Source organism: Pezoporus wallicus, unplaced genomic scaffold (genome assembly GCF_028554395.1).
Source record: "Pezoporus wallicus isolate ANWC-B61680 ecotype Strahan unplaced genomic scaffold, APGP_CSIRO_Pwel_v1 contig_5767, whole genome shotgun sequence".
Lineage (NCBI taxonomy): Eukaryota > Metazoa > Chordata > Aves > Psittaciformes > Psittacidae > Pezoporus > Pezoporus wallicus.
In genome coordinates, this window is record NW_026640599.1 from 6,107,902 (window position 1) to 6,124,887 (window position 16,986).

General features: G+C 41.9%; 1 protein-coding gene across 2 annotated transcripts; it reads right to left on the minus strand.

Annotated features, from left to right (window-relative positions):
• Positions 1-324: 324 nt before the first annotated feature.
• On the minus strand, positions 325-16,212 carry ASB9 (ankyrin repeat and SOCS box containing 9). Of its 2 annotated transcripts, none has more exons than XM_057419501.1 (8): positions 15,432-16,212; positions 11,097-11,176; positions 10,005-10,112; positions 8,953-9,103; positions 8,120-8,254; positions 6,678-6,869; positions 3,088-3,253; positions 325-1,926 (listed from the first exon to the last, which is right to left on the minus strand). In XM_057419501.1, the coding sequence occupies exons 1-7, from the start codon at positions 15,523-15,525 to the stop codon at positions 3,129-3,131; spliced, it is 885 nt and encodes a 294-aa protein (XP_057275484.1). In that variant the 5' UTR covers positions 15,526-16,212; the 3' UTR covers positions 325-1,926; positions 3,088-3,128. The 2 variants fall into 2 exon arrangements, with proteins under 2 accessions (XP_057275484.1, XP_057275486.1); XM_057419503.1 differs by having other exon boundaries at positions 8,120-8,249; positions 8,948-9,103.
• Positions 16,213-16,986: the final 774 nt, after the last annotated feature.

Below are 16,986 nucleotides of genomic sequence, written 5' to 3' on the forward strand. Positions count from 1 at the left end.
AACAAACTAAAGATGGTGAATACCTTAATTTACATCTTTTCCTTTCCTTTTTCTTGTGAAATCTCCAGCTCCTTTTCACTAACCCTTAAGTGAGTAGAAAAAGTTGGAAGAGTTGAACTCTACCTTAAATTATGAGAAAAAGGCAAGATATGCACAGTATTTGCATATTAGCCTTATCTTTGCTATAGGTCTGTTTGAAGGAATTATTCTGTACGCTCACCACCTGTAGGCAGAATTGCAAACAATGAGAATTCAGTCCAAAATTCCGTAGTATCAGACAATACACAAAATTAGTGCTACAATTTAAAAAATCAAAGCAAAAAATAAAGAGTATAAACCATTTATTTTTGAGCAAATATCCTATACAACTGTGGCTTGACTACCATTAAACTGCTAACAAAGTAATAGCAAAGAATCTGGTAAAATAGATTCTTGAAAATCTTTCAAGTCCTGCATGACATTTGGAATGATTTCAAATATAGGAAAAATCCAAACCTCACCTATAAGGAGCTTATTCAGCTTGCATCTTGTACAACTTTTACAGTTTATAACTGGATAAGTGTCGATGCATAAAGCTGTAATTTGCCAGTGTTGATCAAAATTCGTATTAAAATAAATAAGCAAACATACTGAGATGATACAAGCCAAGCATATAGAATTCATCCTAATTATGCTTGATCAGAGGGATTCAAGTAAACAGTCACACTATGAAATTTCCAAAAGAAAAGCAATCTAGAAGCAATGCTCTCACCACCTTCTCAGAGCAATTTTCTCCTAATATTAGCATTACTCCTATAAACCCATTGGCTAAATTTATAAAATAAGATGTTTAAAGGTAAATTATAAAACTAATACATTAAAAAAATGGTTCTTCATAATCTAAAATATAATAAGCTGGACCTTCATCTTTCAGATATGTCACCAAAGCAGGGATTCTTTACGCTTAAATCCTGAAATGTTAAGCACTAGGTTCATTATCTGTTCTCTGCCTTTTCAATGCAGATCCAGCTTATCCAAGATACCGATTTTAGAAGGATCCACCTTTCCACCCGAAAAACCTGCTTTTATTCAACTCATAGACAGATGTCTATTTTTCTTCCCCAGGAGGAAGGAAGAAATATAGAAGGCCATTTTAAACAATCCAGTGAATTTTTACATGACTCAAATTATGTGTGCTGAATGGGTCAGGTAAGTGAGGATTTCTAGGTTTCTCTGTCACAACGGGAGTTATGAACCTAACTGTGTTTGTAATTTTGTTCTGTTAGGGTACAATTTAGTGTCCCACAATACCAACAGAACTGCTCTTGATGTGTTTGGTCAGCACAAAAGAAAAATCAAACCATCATACTGGATACCTATAGCCAGCAGACATGTCCAGCTGAGGATTTGAATTGCAATTTGTATCAAATATGAACATCCAGGTAGCTTTTGAATCATCCTCTTTAACTTCTCATGTGCAAAAGGAAGGCTTGCACAGCATACAGCAGCACACTAGTAAACATCAAAATAACTGTGTGTTTGAAGACTGCTGTTCACTTAGGAAATGAGGAATCCATATAATCTCATTGCTGGCATTAACAACGTCATCACAGTTTTCACACACCAAGCCCACTCTTGCAGCAGTCTTTAATGCAAAGTGAAAAAGAAAAGGATCTCCAAAATCATCAAAGTGCATGTTCTGCCCCTCTAACACAGGAGTGACATGGCAGTACCCCCTCAGGGGAAGTGGTGTGCTGCTGCCCCCAGGTGATGCAGATGCACCATGGTTCAGAGGTGGGAGAGGGGACAGGGAGGTGGGCGAGAGAGTCAAAGCTTCAGCATCCTCGCTTCTGTGTGTATCAGGCAGATGATATCCCCCGGGGGAGCACCCGGGAGAGCACAGAGTGGTCATAACTGCAATTTGGTTTGTGGCAGCAGGACATGTTTCTAGGAGGGAAAGAAAAACACTATTGTTAAAGTTTAGCTGGAGGGAATATTTGTTCTTGTGACCTCAGTGGAATAAGAACCACATGTCATGCTTGTTTGAGAGACACACACTGAGCCACCAGCTCAGCAACTACTTGGGGGGCAGGAATCATCCATTATCTTTTTAATGGACTTTAATTCAGTATTTTAATTGTTTTATGACCACACATCAGAGGTGTTATTATTACCACTGCCATGAAAATTGCTATGAATGAAGTAGCATCTCTCCAAGAGAAAAATTATCTATTTTCTTGGATGGGTAAGGGGACAGAAGCTGTTGTTTTTCTGACACATGCTGAGAAATACTTAGGAAATATCACTAATTTTCAGGGCAGAAAGGGGGAGCAATTAATGCCTGCAGCTGATAGCTTGTGCCCTTGAAAAACGATATGCTGCAAGGAGAAAATATGTAGTTCTGAAGTGTGTCTCCCTTATGTCTCAAAGCATCAGGAATAAGTGATTTTAATGGATTATTAAAAACTTTCCCCCCACTATGATTGCACTGTAGGGAGCTGCCATCAGCAGTGACCTACTTGCTGTCATGGTAGAAATGTGTGTTTCAGATTCTGGCCTAAATGCAGATGATTGGTGGTTGATGCCTCTCCATCTGCAGTGTAATACACTTAGAAAATAAATAACATCTGCCAGAGGGCCTCTTTTGCTTTGCAAGGAGATTCAGTTGGGTTCCTTTTCCTTACCCATACAATGGCGTGGGTATGTGTGCCTGCCCTCACAGATGGCAGGCACATGAGTGCTATCCTCAGGATCTTCAATATATACAACAGTGCTGCACTGGGCTATGTGTTTTCTTCGTAAAGGGCTGTGAACCATGAGCCCTCTGAACCTGTGCCAGAGAATCAAGAGATCTATTTTAAAATGCTATGCTCATTTTCTACACTTTCTAGGGCGCTCTCAAGTCACATTTCCAAGCTTCACCATGCAATCATGGAGAATTTTTCCTTTCCAAAATGACAGATTTGCTAGTGGTGGTGACAGCATGTTCTGAGCGAGTTGGTCAGTCCCATGTTTCTTGGGCCTTTCATGGTTTTACTACAGACCAGCAATTAACATTGGAGGCATTGGCAATGCTACTGATCAGAAAAGAGTCTTTCCTCAACAAACCTTGCTGTGTTACTAAAGGCACCAATTCAAACATGTAAGGCTTATACGTGGAGAAGGAAATGTTTCAGCTCTTCTGGGAGGAGAAGTCCAGTTATTTTTTGATGTTGCTTGTGTCCAAAGCACCTCCTGATGCACAGGCGGCACAACTGCATCAAGGACAGCGGCCCTGGAGAAAGGGGCAGGAAAAAAGTTACGCATGTGGCTTTATCACTCCAAAACTGTTAACTTGAAACATCAGCTGCGCATCACTGCTCCCCCCACCTCCTGCAACCTACCTCATGCCAGGGGTGCATGGGCCCCAGAATACTCAGAAGTGAAAGACCAGACCTGCACCCACCAAAGGACATCAGCCCACCTGCAGTGCACTTCAAGCCTAGTTAGTCACTCTGTCATTACACAGTTGCAAATAGCATTAGCAGTGTCAGTCTTTCCCTTTTAAGCTGCATGAGAGGGAAACAGTTTGTGTTGTCTAAGAAGAGATGATTGATGTTTCCTTCAAAGTCCTTTCCCTCTCACTTCTCCAGGGAGACCCAAGTTTGCAACCCACTTCTTGCTTGAGACTGACAGTCACAGAGGAGCTATACGAGTGCAGATAAGAAGGGTGCAAGGAGGCAGCACCAGCAAGCGTGGACAAAGGGTGGGGTGTTGGGAGTGGAGAGGAGATAAGAAAAGGCACTGAAGGAAGCAAAAGGGAGGTAGGTGAGCTGGGAAAGGACAATTTAGGTACCACATGACATGCCTGCCTGCTAGGCAGCTAAGATAGCAATGACCAGGGAGCTGAAGTGTTAGCACTAGTGGAGGAGTACAATCATAGAATCATAGAATAGTTAGGGTTGGAAAGGACCTTAAGATCATCAAGTTCCAACCCCCCTGCCATGGGCAGGGACACCTCACACTAAACCATATCACCCAAGGTCTTGTCCAACCTGAACACTGCCAGGGATGCACTGCGAAAGAACAGGGGCTGCAGCAAAAATGTAGTGAGGTGACAGCTTTAATCACCTTTTGAGACTTCCCTCATGCAGGTTACCACATTTCCAGCAGATCTACAAGGCTGAAAACTGCTGTACAGGAAGGGCTGGACGAAGAGCTGCACCCTTCTGTTAGAACTCAACAAATGAGTTGAGTTAGTTGCCCAAAGGCTAGGTACAAAACAAGGCAAGCTAATATAGGACAAGTTAAATTGTCTATTGTAGTGTCATGCTGTGTGTGTCTTTGGTCATTCTGATCCCACAGATAAATGCCCTGCCTGTAAACATCTCATTTTAAAAAGCTTCAATTAAAAAAATAAGAATTACTTCAAACCTAAAGACTTACCAAAACACTGGAAAATATTAAGCAAGCCCAAGCATACTCCTTAAAAACACAGTGCATTTTTGGATCATCAGCTAGTTCTCCAGCCCACAAGTAGAACTTTCTCTGCAATGCATTCAGGGTATGCGGTGATCTGGCAGGATGATGAAGTAATGGGAAGGGAGACCACCACATATACTACACCTGTTCTGGGCTAGTCCTAGGGTGACTAGGTGAGGACACTCACCAACTCATCTCTGGGGTGAAAAAATGCCGCATATGCTGCCCCCAGAAACTGTGGCATGGGGGGAGAGGAGCCATGTGTGGGACACGGGCAGGAGAGCAGCAGCTCATTCATGCCAGTGCTGAGGGGCTGTGGGGCTGGCAGGGTGACTCTGATCCCCACAGCACATCTCCAAACCTCTGTGTGAAACCAGAGGAGTAACGTTACAGCACTATCATGGGTTGCAACTGACAGTTCAGCCAGCAAAAGAAGTTGGACATCAGTCATCCATCAAGCATGACCCTACTCAGAGAAGGGCATGTTGGAGAACACCAGAAAAATACTACTCAGCAGCAAAATGCCTTTCAGACGTTTATAGTTTCTGATGTCAATTGCTGAATTTCACTTAGAAAAGTTCCTTACTGCGCTAGCTGTTAGCTCAGCCTGAGCAGCGGTTCTCCTGCCAGCTCCATAGGGTGTGCCTGAAATATTATTCTATCTCAAATAAACAGGACACACGTGGTGCCACAGGAGCTGGGAGTCTATCACGGCAGGGATTTGAGCTGAAAAGAACACCACTGTGCACCACAGATTGGACTGTGAAACCAAATACCAGTTGCTCACACATAACATGTGCAGCATGGTTGTTTTTATGCTCTCATGTTCCTGTCATTATTTCAAACAGGGCCTGACTCATCACTTTGTTATTCCAGTTTTACCTTGGTGTAAACTTTTTCTGACAACAAATCACATCAACATCTAACTGGCACAACAGAGTCCTAGACCACACCATCATCAGCTTGTTTAAAATAACGAAAATCCAGATTATTTAGTAATGCGTATAGCTTACTGACTGCATGAGAACACAAGTACAACAACGAGCAGACACCAGAGAACTTATTCTAATTTTTCTCAAAAATAGTAAATAAAATTTCCCTCTGTAATTCATTAAAATATTCATAATCTATAACATAAAATTACCTGGCACTATTTCTTTTACAGGTACAAAATAAGCTCTTCCTAAACATTAAGCTTACAGTTTGATACTGTTGGATGATTCAGCACATAATGTTGACCTTTAAAAACAGACTAGTGTATAAATATATATACATATATAAATATATATTCATTATATAATTTCTGTGCAATTTTCCTTAATCCTTACAAAAAACCACATTTTTTTATTTTAAAGATACTTTTGCACCTACATAGGAACATGACCAAGCAATTAAAGTAAACGGCAAAGAACTAGAAGATCAGTCTTTCAAGGTACTTTTCTCTTTCCTCAATGTTACATGCTGATATCTCAGTATGAGTATCACAGTTGTGGCTGCCCCATCCCTGGAAGCGTTCCAGCTCAGGCTGGATGGGGCTTTGTGCAACTTGGTCTAGTGGAAGGTGTCCCTGCCCACGACAAGGGGGTTGGAACTGGATGATCTTTAAGGTCCCTTCCAACTCAAACCATTCTGTGATTCTATGATTCTATGCATTGAATATTTTCTGTTTGCAATTTTGCATTTATTCTGAGACAAGTGTCTGGCACACACCTGATTGTCAGCACACTGTATAACCAAAGATCTGAGTCCTAGCACTCACTAGCTAGTCTCAACTCCCATCAGAGAAGATTCGCTGCTTGTTTGCCAGCACACTCCAGATAACACTCCTGGGTCTACTGTCTCAGACACAAGGGAACTGAGAAGTTCCAGCTGACTTCAGTGCTTTAGGTAGTCAGAAAAGGCTACCATTAATATCTATCTAAGGAGTATTCTGTTTGTTTTTTTCACCCTAAACTCTATTTTTCATTATATTACAAGCTCCATATGATTGTTCTCCAATGCAGTAGATTCACAAATCAGAGGTCAAAAGATGAGTTATTGTTGTTATCTCTGCTAGTGTTCCACTATACTCTGACACTAGAAAACACAGTGTCCATATGTTAGTGAACGGAATACACTTAGCTATTCTCAGTTTTATAGTGCGAGTAACATGGAATAGTATAGCCTTTTGCAGCAGTTTGTCTGTTTTTTCCTTAACATTTCCTGACTAAAAGAATAAAACGAGTGTTAAGGTGCACCTTCTTTCTGCAGGAACAGTCGCCCCACAGGACTGCTGGGTGGTACCAGCTCCATCGGCCTCTTTCTTTCATCATTCTTCACCCAAATGTCTGCTCCAAAGTCAATCAGCAGTGTCACCAGCTCCACACTGCAATTCCTGGCAGCCGCATGCAGAGGGGAGTCCAGGCCCTTGCCACTGTTCACATTTGCTCCTGAACACCAAGACATGACAAAGAATAATGACAAAGAATAATGGCTATACAGTAGCCATCTTCCATTTCTCACACTAGCTGCTATTTCTCTGAATAATCCATAAATGCTCTAGCATCCACCAGAAGTGGATTTCCTTACACTGGGGCTTGGTACTACAGTTTGCACACGAACAACTCACACTGGTTGAGGAAGAGTGAGGCTGTGACTAAGAATATGATCCCAGAGGAACTGTGCATGAAGTCCTTCATTCACGGTTCAGCTCATGAATATCTTGAAGCGGGACAAAGATACAGTTTCACCTATGGCCCACCTTTATTCCCCATCCCAGTGCCCCATTCCATTAAAATATATGCAGGGTTTCAACCTGCTCTGTACTGGAGGCTTAAGCTGGTGGGATTTTTAAATGGCAAATTATCTGTTGAGGAAAAAAATGTGAGGATGGAAAAGTTCTGGAGGCATAGTAGGCAGGTAGAGGAGGAAATAAACAAGCACCTCTGATGAGTGCTCCCCCATCTATTATCCTTGGCTAATGGCTCCTAAAACACCCTAAGAAGGGTGAGCTGCAGAAATAATTCTGAATTATTCACAATGTTTTTATAGTACACACACTTCTATAGGAGACTGAAAAAAAAACAACCCACAAAACCTAACAACAACAACAAAAAAAACAAACAAACAAAATCCCACGCAAATAAAAAAATAAATTAAAAAAAACACAGAAAAACCAACCCCAAAGTGGCACACACCAGAAAATAATAGCCAAACATTTAACATTTAGATTAATTTGTATTTTGCTTCTTCCAAAAACCTAAAAGATCACTGTGCTAAATAATGATCTACCTACCTAAAAGGTAGGTAAAATGTTTTCCAAAATCCTATGTAAAAATGATTGAGCCAGTTGTGTTGGGTAAACTGGGAGGAAAAGAAAAAAAGAGATTTTTTTTCTGTCCATGTCAAATAACTGTGGCATCACACACACAGACACTGGAAAGGATGGTGTTAGTTCCAGCCACCAGTGGCCATGTAAAATCCAGGATCACCCATCATTTGTTGGGAACTGTAAATCTGAATTCTGGTGTCAAGAAGACTCTGGTTACCCTGCTACCCCATTTGACTCAGGGCTGCCATTAAGAGCTAAACATCTTCAGGTCTCAGAGTAGGAACTTCTCTAAATCTTCAATGCATAGAAAACTCAAAGATAGTTGTTGCAGGAAACAAAAGTACACAATCCTCTTATTTTTCTCTTTACCTGACTCAAGCAGCTTCTTGGCACAGTTCACTTGCTGATTCTCACAAGCTACATAAAGTGGAGTACCCAGGTGCTTGATGTTGTGGTCTATATTTGCCCCATGGGATGCGAGGAGTTCAACACATTGCATGTGACCTTAAAAGGGATAAAGGAAAAGTCAAATTCCCTATTGCAGTGGTGTAATTTGGCAATGATTCAATGTTTTGTTTTGTCAAGAGATAGTAGTTTAACACTTTCTTCCACTCCAGTGTTTCCAACCTGGAAAACAGGAGGTGTAAAACCACTGTTAGAAAAAACAGGCCAAATCCCTCACATTTTATCTGACTCAGGTGTCTACCAAAGATGAGATGAATCACACTGTGCTTCAGATGTCCACATCAGAGGTGACTGACCTGGACAATGCATTAGATGTAAGGAAGAAATTCTTCATTGTGAGGGTGGTGAGGCACTGGCACCGGTTGCCCAGGGAAGCTGTGGCTGCCTCATCCCTGGCAGTGTTCAAGGCCAGGCTGGACAAGGCTTGGAGCAGCCTGGTCTAGTGGGAGGTGTTCCTGCCCGTAGCAGGGGGCCTGGAACTGGATGAACTTTAAGGTCCTTTCCAACCCAAACCATTCTATGATCTCCTTCCAGGTGTCACCCTGTAAACTCAGAGGCCCCAGGAGCGAAGCTGAGCTGCACTCGATAAGCACCAGGAGTGGGAGGAACTGCATCACTTGTGAGGAGACCAACTAGGAAAGTATTTCACATGACCAAAGTCAAACAAATTATCTCTCTCTTCCACTTCAACACATTTCTAGCAACATGGAAAGGAGTGGTGATGCCTTTGAGATTACCTCTTTTAGCAGCTTCATGGATGGGTGATGCCAAGTCACAGGGCGGGTGTAGGCTGGCTCCATGCTGCAACAATAAATTCAAGCAAGCCACACTGCCGCTGACACAAGCGCTGAACAATGGAGTGTGCCAGTCCACAGTAACTCCATTCACCTGAGGGAAAATAGCACAATCAGGCTTTTTTGGGGTTTTTTGGTCTTCTCAGTGTTTCAAAACTGATTAAAATTATCCAGTTTCTCAACAGAAAACAGGGTTTTCAATTTTTATTTAATTTCTTGGAAAAAAAAAAGTGCCTGTTGGTTAGGAAGATTACAAACTTTTATTAAAAAGATAATTAAGAAAATCTTTTGAAAACTTGCCTCTAGGTCTCTCCTCCTGCAAAAGAATGTACCAGTGCCACTCTGGGCTCTCTCAGGAGTTACCAAGTTACAAAGTTAAATGCACGCCCATTTCTGTAATCTAGCTGAAACCTACCTGCCTGTAGTCCTCTCCTGAAACAGTGCATTTTTAGTTGAAAATGTGCAACCCTCATTTTATTTTTTTTTTTAATTTTAAACTGAAAGGTAATAAATATACAGTGAGTTTTCTTATTCACTATAATTCCAACATTCGCTTGAAAAGTAGAGGCCATAAGACACACCTATTTCACTATTTTGCTTGCATGTTTTTTTCAATTTTCTTCCCATTTTATCATGTTGATCCTAACAGTCCTGCACCTCTACTTGAGGCTCTTCATATCAATACCAATGAGATTAGTTTGTGCATCCTTAACTGTTGCAGGATTATAAAACCTTTGCAAGAAGAACTTCCCCTTACTCTTTCAGTAAATTATGAGAACACTGCAAGTTATTTAAAGAACAGCAGTAACTTATTTATATCTGTGCTTTCTGGATTATTAAAAATGGCATTTTATAACATGCACCTTAAGCAGAGCTAAATACAAGGTGTAAATCACAGTGATATGCTGGCATGAAATAGTACGTCACCTAGCATTAAAATACGATCATAAAATATATTAACACTAGAGATAATGGTCTGTCTATCATATACTCACCTGAGCACCATGTTTTAATAGGACACTGACACAAGCAGCATGACCCCCTAGGCAGGCTTCATGCAATGGAGACACCTGAGTTGCTGTAACAAGATTCACATCACTTCCCTGATGAAATAATGGAAAATATCATTGCAACCAACTACCAAAATCCTTCTACAGAAAACAAAACAACTCAGCTTTTTAGCCTTAAAGATTTATGTAATCAGACCTTTCTCAACTGCCTGGAGTTACTCATCTCAATAAGTAGAGAAAGTGGCTATGAGCCTTCCACACACTTCTAATCAGCACAAAAAGCTGTAGGCAGTGGACTGTCTAATGGGACAATACAGACACTCTTTTAGGAACTCAGAATGATTTTATTTCTACCACACCATGGATAACAAAACCTGAAATAACAAAACAAGATGAAAAATTGATACTAGGGTTCTTAGCAAGGTCATGACTGACACATTTTTACATCACTGCTCAAGCCTTCTGACTTCCTCCCTGCTGAGGCTGTGGTTGTTTGACTAGATCAAACACTGAAATGCTTTTGTGGTGTTTTCTGCTCCTTGTAGCAAGGCACACTGAAGGAAAGCCAGCCCCTGCATTAGAAACCATTGTTTTGATTCTACAGGAATTTTTGTTTCTAGCATGCTCGATGGTCCAGAAGGTTAAGCCGGAAGAATCTCAAATATCCTTCCGTTCCCATCAACTCCTCCACAGGCTAAATCCAAGAATTTCAAAGAAATGGAGCAGTGAGGCTCAGGAATCGTTTCTCGCCAGCCCTGCCCTGCTGTAGCAGGAGCAGGGGCCCTGGTACCCTCAGGCAATTCAGAAACAGATGTATGTGAGGTTGAATTGAAGTCTCAGCCAGAGCCTTGCCTAGTCTGGAGCTGCTCCTCAGCCAGGGCTCCAAACAGTGCTTGAAGGTGCAGGAGTTGCAGAAGGAATTCTCTAGCTGCCCAGAGACCCCAGCAACCAGGGTCTCATCACCCGCACTAGAATTAAAGTACGACCCAGGGTATATCAATACACCATCAGCTTAGTGTACAGAGCTTGCACTAGACAAAGAACTGCTTGTAGAAAAATTAACCCGTGAAAGGGTACCTGTTTGATGAGTTTCGTCAGAATAAACAGGCGTCCATGGATAGAAGCATCGTGTAAAGGAGACCAGTCTGAAACAAAGTCTGCATAAAAAGAAAGACAGGGAAAAGGCTAACAACTCCATGGACTGTCACATCAGCATACTTTTTACTTCAACTGCATGACACCAGCAAAACTCTCTTCTTCTATTTTATTACTTGAGCTGCCAGGTTTTCCTTGGAACAGCTATAGGGAGAGAGTGAAACAAGAGGATGGCTTCTCTCTGGATGTGTTTTTAACTCATCCTGTGCTGGTGTTGAGCAGCTGCACTCCCCTTCAGAAGACAACAGAGGGATTTGCAGAAAATTGCATTGCTCTGACTGAGCTTGGCCTTCACATTGAACTATTTCCAGTGCTTTTGTATTCACAAGCTCATTACGCTTAACCAATTAGTGCAAAAGGACCACATTTTGAAGACGTTATGGCTGCTCAGGCATTTACCTCTGCTCAGAGCTGGGCTGGAGTCAAACAATACCTGACAAGGAAGGTACCAAAATACAAGCTGTAGATTCTGCCTTGCAGTTTTCAGTGTTTGATGCTAGCCTCTGAAGTGGTGTATTTTAAGTAATAACTGTACTCTCTGCATCGTTGAAGCCACAAAGTGAGGTATAGCATGTATAAATCGTAGAAATATGAATAGAAGGGGAATTTCAGTGGAATCTGGAAAGGGACTTTATATAAGGGCATGTAGTGACAGGACAAAGGGGAATGGCTTTAAGCTGAAAGAGGGTACATTAAAAAAATTCTTGCTGTGAGGGTGGTGAGACACTGTAACCCAGAGAGATACAGTGTGCTGGAGCAGGGTGATAACCAACTGTGTCAGCCATGTCCCAGCCTGTTGCGCTACTGCTCTCTCATCTTCAAGCATACTCAGTAAAGGACATGAACTTTAAACAAGATAAGATCTAGTATAGTGAGACTTACAATGGTTTTGTGGTTGGAAAATTCTGCACTATGTAAATTGCAACCTGAGGATGGTGGTGTCTGAAACATGTTTTTTATCACACGCAGAATATCTTTGCCTGCATAACTATGTTAGGTAGAGGGATATTTTTCTGCCAGGATAGTGGCTGCAAAAGGTCTGCTATAGATTTATAGTTATTCTTGTAAGACTCTTTTATGACTGTGCAATATACTTGCCAAGAGTTGTTCATATAGGTGAAAGGATTATTTCTGCTACTACAATACACCATTTTTGAGTTACTTGATGTAGCACACTTTTGCAAACATGTACACATTACATCTTACCATCTCTGAACAATGGCTTATTGATGGACTAAACTAGGCTTTTGATTTTCCCATTTAGAAGCTAATGCCATTGCTCAATCTGCATGAGTTGTAAGGGAAGCATCTTTATAATAATTCTAAAAATCTAGATTGAAGAACAAGTTTTATGAGCTGCAGCTTGACCTTTTTTTGGCCACACAAATACAGGTGGGGTTTTATGCAATCTACTTGAGTTGTTATACTATTGTGTCAGCAGTCTTGTGACAAAAAGGGAGGTACACAGTCATGCCATCACAACCATGTGCAGAATTTTTCCATCCAGCACTTTCTTGAGAAAAGACAGGTTTCTACTGAAACTAAAAAGAGCCAGACCAGAGTCGTCTATGGCCAGGACTGGCCACAAGCTTGCGATTTTGCCAAGTCTTAACAATGATGTTAAAGACTCATATGCATCAAAAATAAATGTCAGTGGAAAATAAAAAGAGGCATGCACCAACATGCAGTAATCCAGCTGGGAATTCTGGACTGAAAGGAACTTTCATCCTAAATGGAAGTGGAGGGCTATGGTAGCTTCACACCAGCCCTGGATACATTGGGAAGGGGGTTGAAGGGCCTCTCTGATGACTAATTGCCATGGCATACCTCCAAATCTGCTGCCGTGACCAGCATGGCCCCAAGCTGCCATCTCTCCTGCCCTAACTCCATTTGCAGCAAGCACTCCACTCTGAAGCAACACTGGGGAGGCAACCTCCCTGCAGGGGAAGGAAAGATTCCTCAGTTCCTGCACCCAAGGCATCACGCTCCGGCAAACCACAAAGTTTCTATTTTCTGTCTGCTCCAGGCTGGAACTGATGTTCCTTGGCTGGAGGAGGAGGAAGGCTGAAGTAGATGGTGGGGTCTCACTCCCTTCTTCTGCATAGCACAGGAGGCAAGTCAGTAGTACAAATGATCCATATTTATACCATACACAGGCTTTTGATTAAAGCCTAAGAAAATGCCATGGACTTTTAATGCCATGGACTTTCAATTCTAAAATAGTGACTTTTTGGAGAGTCCTCAAAAAACTTTGCCCACCAGAGCTGCCTAAGGAGTAGAGAGGCTAGTGTATGTGGGTGGCAGAGCTGTGTATTACCACAGGAACAAGGATTTCTCATTGCCAAAAACATGTACAACTGTTCTTTCACAGAGGAATGAGACCGTTTATCCCAATTTTAAGTTTACCCACACCTTAGTCCATAGGCAAGTTGAGCCAAGCCTCAATAGCTTCAGCATCTAGACATTCAAAACCCACTGTTTCAGTGGCATTGGGTCACCTTAGCTCCCCTTTTGCTACTGAAAATCCCAGCAAGTCCATTAAACCTCTTATTTAATTGCACTGCCATCACTTGGACATGTGAACACTGGCAGGGCTCTGTACACAGAGGGAGCCTTGTAGCAATAGCCACACAAGTATTCGAACCCTGACCACTCTGTGTGGATAGCAGAGCACTCATTTTTGTGGCGATGGTTGAAAGTATCTTTTCCAGCCCCTGATCAGGTGGAGGGTGTTGACACTCCCTGCCTGTCCCCAGGCTAGTTTCCTTCCATAGTGGTCATGCACAGTGGAGCTTTCAATGGGCTTTGAAATCATTTTGTCAGAGGTATGCTCTTGCATACATATTTGTATATACACATGCCTATGGCATTAGATATAACAGTATTACAAATGGTATTCTTCGTATTTTAAGGCTTTCTCTAAAGTTTATGATATATGTAGCTTGAGACAAATAAATACATTCCTGCTGTGAGTTGCTAGCAGAGCTTATTGACTCCAGTAAGGAACAGGCAGGCACAAGAGGAATGGAATGAACTCTGATTTTCAAAGGACCAAACGATCTATGTGGAACAGTGTGGCATGTGGGCTCCCTTCCTTCCAGCCTCCGTTTTGCTGGACCTCATCTCCAGTGTGGAAGTCATTCAATTCATATTGTTAATAACCTAGCTCCCACCCCAGCCTCAGGATGTACATATGTGACACACATGAGGAAAGGCAGACTACCCAGCAGATATACTGACCATCTTTGCATTGTGGTTTTAGGGTCTTAATTTTCTATGAGGTGTGAGTGGAAGCATCCTGAATAGCCCAGTAAAGGAGTGAGTGTAAAGTCACATTATCTTAATTACCTCATTCCCTCTGCACTCACCATGAGCTGAAGGAGCAGCTTCTCAGATAACAGAACTACAGGGAACACATCCAGCTAAACTGTTATGTGAATCTAAATTACTTGTCTTTTGTCACTATGTCATATTTTCAATGGCTCTTGGCCAGACAACAGAACAATGATCAAAGTGAGGCCATTCGTCTAAATAACTCTTCACTGGTGACTACAACCGCATTGGTCACAACTGACCACAAAGCCCTGGCCATTGGAGAAAAACCTGCTAGGGCTAGTGGTTCAGCCTGGGGAACAATACTTAGGTCTGCTCATCTGAAAGAAAAAAAGAAAAAGAAAAGGACAAATGGTAAATGATAAAGGGAAAGGAAAAAAAAAAGTAGAAAAATAGAAAAAAAATATATAGATCCCCCAAACTAAACAAACAAACAAACAAAAAAATAAAGACAAAAAAAGTCAAAGAAAAAAGGAAAAGGAAAAAAAAAAAAGGATAAAAGAAAAAAGAAAAAAGAAAAAAGGAGAAAGGAGAAAGGAAAAGAAGGAGGAAGGGAATGAAAAGAGAGAAAAATAAAACAAACAAGGGAAACTGAGCCAATGTTGAGCTGCCATATTGCAACTTCTTTTTCAGTGTGCTGTGGTGTAAGTGTTGCATTTGTTTCCACTTGTACAAACTGTGGTACAGAATCAGACACTTTTTTTTCTGTGATACACTAAAACCCACCAAAAATACAGTATCAAATAGGAATAGCTTATTAAAATCCCATCTGAAGTAAGGGGGCATGGGGACATACAGTAGGACTGACTTTGGACCTGCCCTGAAAGCAGAACATCAGGAGCAGCACACCACTGTAGCCTGACCCAACCCTTTGCTGCCACTGGCAGAGGTGAAGTCTTGTGTCAAGGCAGGAGCATTACTTACCCCTCATCAGTGGGTTTGATAGAGACATTGCAGATGCCTGGCCTCTGGCTCCTTGCAGTTTGCTGCCTTTTTGATTTGCTACCTCATCATCCATCTCAGCCCCGTGTGTCCAATTTCTGTTTTTTCACTTCGTGGTCGGTCTCAAGAGTTCAAATTCCATCGTCCCCGGCAAGCTGCCAGTGGTGGGAGTGATCTATTAAGCAGACTCTGCATGCACGAGACAAACAGAACTTGCAACAGACCAGTACATGGTGCCGGCAGCACTTTGTGCAGAAACTCGAGTACCTGGGTTGGGATTTAACGAAGCAGCTCCCTGGCTGCCCTGGTAGGCAGCCAGCGATCCGGCGAAGCGAGAGATGTGCCTGATGTCACATCCTCTCCAACCCTGCACCCAATCGGGGCGCCCGCCGTCCGTTTTTATCAGGAAGGAAATTCTTAGTTTGCCAAAAAAACAAGACAGAAAGAGCCAGTTCAACTAGTTAAGCAAACTCTGCCTGCAGGGGATCTGCAAATAAAACCCACAGAGATACGAGCGTGTGCTGATCTGCACCACTTCCGAGCAAGATGTTTGCAGGCAACTTTGCTGCACGCCTCCCTGGACACTGTACACCGTGCGAAACCATCCCTCTTATCTGTCAACCTCTGATTGTATGCAAGAAAAGGAGAGACGAACGCCTGCTGCACAGCAATGATTACTGCATACCCTACAGATATTAAACCCACATGTCTGGGGAGCTGTACTTCCCACTGGAGGCCCTGTGCTCTCTGCACGGTGTGGAAATCACAGCACCGCATAGGCTTATTTTTTTCCCTCCTAGTTCAATCTATTTCACTGAGTCACAGTCACATCAGAGTTTCCTAACTAAGCAGTGTCCTTTTATTTTCAAGCAATTTATCTGTCTAAAATAAGCATCATGGACCTACCAGCAAACAAATGGCAACGTTTTGTCAGGAGGGCTTCCACCTCATTTGTCTGGATCTGTTCACAAAAATTCTGTTCTCACGGATCATTTCCATTTGCACCTTTTTTTTTCCCCACATTACTATAATTCACAGGCACAAAATCCTTTTTCTGTCCCTGAATATTTGCCCATTTTCATACAAATGAAGAGCTTCCATGCAAAAGTCTAAACCATGTTAATAAGAAATTAAGCTGTTGCAGGGATTTTTTTTCTGCCTACTAGAGCAGAATGTGTATTTGTGTATTTAGAGATATAAAGTTACTAATCCTGGGCTAAGCCTGATCCTACCTCAGCTGAGTCTAAGCAACTTGGTTTAATTTTTATTCCTATCTTTATCACATGCAAGAAATCTGAGATGTCCCCTTCTGAATTCCTCCTGGCTCCTGGGTTTAGTTCTGCATGCTGGATTCAAGGTAACACTTTGCTCTGACTGGAAATTACGTCTGTGCCTTAGTCATTGAAATTTCTGTATTAAAGGAGTTGTGGGTAAAACATGTAAATGAAAAAAGTGGTATAAATATTGGGTTTGATTGTTAACATGTAAAATGAGGATTGGAAAAAAAAATTCCCCTTTACTGTTGCTTGAGTTTGAT